The 4,383-nt window shown below is 60.6% G+C and overlaps 1 protein-coding gene across 1 annotated transcript in view; it reads left to right on the top strand.

Moving 5' to 3' along the window:
• Positions 1-119: 119 nt before the first annotated feature.
• LOC105551371 (myeloid-associated differentiation marker-like protein 2) overlaps positions 120-4,383 on the top strand; it is a 13,145-nt gene continuing 8,881 nt past the window's right edge. Inside the window, exon 1 of the mRNA XM_011996612.1 lies at positions 120-1,383. Coding sequence (XP_011852002.1) covers positions 392-1,315 — 924 coding nt within the window. The 5' untranslated portion in view covers positions 120-391 and the 3' untranslated portion in view covers positions 1,316-1,383. The remainder of the gene's footprint in view (positions 1,384-4,383) is intronic.

Here is a 4,383-nt window from a genome sequence, read left to right as displayed (position 1 = left end):
AACTCACCAGACTGACAGATGCAGGTGCGCGGGAGGCGGCGGGAGGCGGCGGGAGGCGGCGGGAGGCGGAGGTGGGGGTGGTGCCAGCAGCCAATGGGTTAATGGTCCCGTCAGGGGCTCCACAGCGGACCAGGGGTCAGATGTCTCTCTAAGATGGGGACAGGCATGTGGGCTGCTATTCTAGGGCTCTGATCACGGCTGTCTATTTATAGCACTGGTGGGGGCCGCCTCACATAGGCAGCAGAGAGGCTGCCCTGCTGCAATGTCACCGTCGTCACCGCCTCTGCAGGCTGCGGGCACCTGCCACTACCGCAGGGAACTGAGGGGTCTTGGTCCAGCAGGGACCCCAGGGCCTCGGAGCACTGTGTGAGCCGGAAACGTGACTGGCCAGATGGGCAGCGCCATGGAGCCCCCTGGGAGTGCATACCTGCACCTGGGCGCCGTGACGTCCCCTGTGGGCACAGCCCGCGTGCTGCAGCTGGCCTTTGGCTGCACCACCTTCAGCCTGGTGGCCCACCGGGGTGGCTTCACGGGCGTCCAGGGCACCTTCTGCATGGCTGCCTGGGGTTTCTGCTTTGCTGTCTCCGCACTGGTGGTGACCTGTGAGTTCACACGGCTCCACGGCTGCCTGCGGCTCTCCTGGGGCAACTTCACCGCCGCCTTCGCCATGCTGGCCACCCTGCTGTGCGCCACGGCTGCGGTCCTGTACCCGCTGTACTTCGCCCGGCGGGAGTGTCCCCCCGAGCCTGCCGGCTGTGCTGCCAGGGACTTCCGCCTGGCAGCCAGCGTCTTCGCCGGGCTCCTCTTTCTGGCCTACGCCGTGGAGGTGGCCCTGACACGGGCCCGGCCCGGCCAGGTGACCAGCTACATGGCCACAGTGTCAGGGCTCCTCAAGATCGTCCAGGCCTTCGTGGCCTGCATCATCTTTGGGGCGCTGGTCCACGACAGCCGCTACGGGCGCTATGTGGCCACCCAGTGGTGCGTGGCCGTCTATAGCCTGTGCTTCCTTGCCACAGTGGCCGTGGTGGCCCTGAGTGTGATGGGCCACACAGGGGGCCTGGGCTGCCCCTTTGACCGGCTGGTGGTGGTGTACACGTTCCTGGCTGTGCTCCTGTACCTCAGTGCCGCCGTGATCTGGCCAGTCTTCTGTTTCGATCCCAAGTATGGCGAGCCCAAACGGCCCCCTGACTGTGTTCGAGGCAGCTGTCCCTGGGACAGCCAGCTGGTGGTGGCCATCTTCACCTATGTCAACCTGCTCCTGTACGTCGCTGACCTCGCCTACTCCCAGAGGATTCGCTTCGTGCCCAGCCTGTAGCCCACATCGGCAGCCCGCCCACCTCTGCTCTCTGGCCAGCAGCTCCAGGCCCTGCAAGGGAAACTCAGGTGAACCGAGGTGTCAAGTATCGAGTAGGAGGGAAGTCGCGGGCTCAGGGCAGATGAAGTACAACGGGAGAGGTCGTGCCCCGACTTCCAGGCTGGGCTTACGGAGGAACGGAGGGACAGGGGCAGGACAGCAGGGCTGAGGCCCTGAGCAGACGCAGGGGAGAGCCTCACCTAGGCTGATCACCAGCTCTCTCTCTCTCAGCATTTCCCGGCGCTCCTGGGGCTCAGTGCTGGTCACTGTAACATAAGGGAAAACTTTAAAGCCGCTGCTGTTGTGACCCATTTTGCAGCTGGGGACGCTGAGGCCAGAAGGATTTGCGAGGCACCCAGTACCTCCATGAGTGTCTGGAGACCACACTCAGGCTGGGTAAGGCAAGCTGAAAAATGAATGACTTTCAGAGGAAAGGCACCCAGCAGAGCAGCTGGGCCAATCAAGGGGAGGGAGGGGCGTGTGGAGCCGGAACCACTCCTGGATCAGAGAGGCAGCTCCCAGAACCCTGCGAAGAGGGGCCTGCCTGGGGAGCTGTGCCGGCTCACAGAGGAGCCAGAAATCTGGACCAGCCTCTCCCACCCATGTCTGCGAAGCCTCCGGGCTAGTAGCCACAGCCTTTGGAAGCAGGCTGCCTCCGGGGTGTCCGCCGGCTGGAAGTGGTGCAGGTGGCCTGGAAGAGCCTACAGAGCCCAACGGCGCCAAGTGCACAGTGGACAGAGAAGACCTGGTTCTGCCATAGCCACAGAGCCCCACCTGGACACCCACCATCGGCTGTGACAAAGCAGCATCAGCAGTGGCCGAGTGGGCATCTGTGCACTGTGGGCCTCTGTGGCACTGGGAGGGAGCCCAGCTGAGGACAGCCGCTGGACACAGAATCTGGGCACTGCTTGCCTCTGCTCAAGGGTCTAGTTGCCCAAACACTCCTGACAACGAGGCCATCATCCTCCACGCTCCAGCCAGCTTCTCCTGCACAGAAGCCCAGCCTGGACCAGCCAGGAGCTGACCCACTGGCAGCCCCTGAGTCCAGGCTGGGTGGGCAGGGGCACAACAGCCCCTCAGCCCATTGACTGGGTCCCACTGACGTCCTTGAGCAGGAAATAAATGCTGACAGTTAGATGCACCCTGCCTCTGGACCAGCAGTCTCTTCTGAGGGGACTGTGGGCACCTGCCCCTCCTGGCGGCCCCTCCTAGCATGCTGTGGGGGAAGGCTGAGGAAGAAGTGGCCCGGGATTGTGGTCAGGGCAGGCTGGGCTCCTGAGGGTCTGAGCAGCCTCCTGGGGAAGGGGCAGGCAGTGTCCTCTGCCTCAGAGGGGTGACAGGTCAGCCTGGCTCTGACAGGCCTGTGGCTCATGCCCATCCCTCCCAGAGGCCTGCAGCGCTCACCTCCTCCCCCATGCCCATCTAGGGGTCTCGAGAGGCCCCGGACATAGCGATGGACAGACGCATTGTTGTTCCTTTTGGATGGCGGTCCCCACAACCAGGCCTGTGCTGCTGCCATGGAGAATATAAGGAAGGGGCCTCGCTGGCCCCTGAGGAGGGGTCTTGCTCACGTTAGCCAACAAACAGGGTCTGGCCGACGTCCTTTACTCAGAGGGGGTGGGTCAATGGCAGATCCCAGACAAGGGCAGTCAGCTGTGGGGCCTGCTGCTGGCTGAGAGTGGCGGGGAGGGGTACAGGGATCACCTGCCTCCTGACTCAGGGGAGACCTGGGCACCAGTCTTGCAGGGGACCCAGCCTCCTCTCCTTTTTTTTGGCTGGCCAGAATTCTGAAACGAGTTAATTGTCACCAACTTCCCAATTTTCTCCCTGTCCGGTGGCTTTCTGCCACCTTCTCAAAGGTCCTGAGGGAGAGAAAGGAAGGGGAGGAGACCCAGGGCTGGGAGGTCTGGCTGGGAGGCTTCCTTCAGAATCAATGCTGTTGATGGTGTATCCCTGGTCCAGAGGGCTGTCCATTTTGGGTTTTTGGGTTTTTAGATAAAAGTGTTACTTGCTGTTATCACTTGGGGAAAACTGATTTTGAAATGGCCTGGGGAGCTTGGCTCTCAAAGCACCGTGGCGATGCTAGCCTTCGTGCCCCAGGTTTGAGCTGTCCATCTGGACAAGCGCCTCCCATGGCCACCACAGAGCAGCCTCCCAGTGTTGGTGGTGGTCATTACATGTCTACACTGGGGGGAACAGGTAGACAGATAGCCAGAACACGTGGCCCTGCCGCTGTGGCAGGAGCATCCCAGGCCTTCTGAAATGATGTGCTAGAATAGCCTGTCATCATCTAAGATACAGCACAGAAAAAATAAGGTAGCTCCTCTCACCCCTTGGCAGGGGAATGGGCTGCCAGTGATCCCTTCTGACTTCGCCCTTAATCTCACCACCGACAGGGACCCTGACTATCCAGAGCCCGAATCAGATGAACTGTGAGCATGCTCTCGGGGGGAAGTGACTGGAGCTTCACTCTCCCTAAAACCCAGGGCAGGCATGATGTTTGGGTATTGGAGGATGCTCCGGGTTGCATGGGAGCTGGGGCACGATGGGGTGGGCTTCCTGTGTTTGCTAGCGGAGCACCACTGTGTGCCCAGTTAGAAGAACACCTGTGGCTGCAGTGTCATGCCTTTCTTTTCTTTTCCTTTCTTCTTTTCTTCCTCCTTTTTTTTTTTAGGTAGTGTCTTACTCTTGTTGCCCAGGCTGGAGTGCAGAGGCCCGATCCTGGCTCACTGCAACCTCCACCTCCTGGGTTCAAGCGATTCTTCTGCCTCAGCTTCTCAAGTAGCTGGGATTACAGGCGCCTGCCACCACGCCCGGCTAATTTTTTGTATTTTTAGTAGAGATGGGGTTTCACCATGGTGGGGTTTCACCATGTTGGCCAGGCTGGTCTCGAACTCCTGACCTCAGGTGATCCGCCCACCTCGGCCTCCCAAAGTGCTGGGATTACAGGACTGAGCCAACGCGCCCAACGGAAATAGTGTTATATTTAAAATGTTTCCACTTAGCAAATTGTTTTCAACCCCGCCCCC

Source organism: Mandrillus leucophaeus, unplaced genomic scaffold (assembly GCF_000951045.1).
Source record: "Mandrillus leucophaeus isolate KB7577 unplaced genomic scaffold, Mleu.le_1.0 Scaffold1, whole genome shotgun sequence".
NCBI classification, from domain to species: domain Eukaryota; kingdom Metazoa; phylum Chordata; class Mammalia; order Primates; family Cercopithecidae; genus Mandrillus; species Mandrillus leucophaeus.
This window is presented reverse-complemented; position numbering and strand designations above follow the sequence as displayed.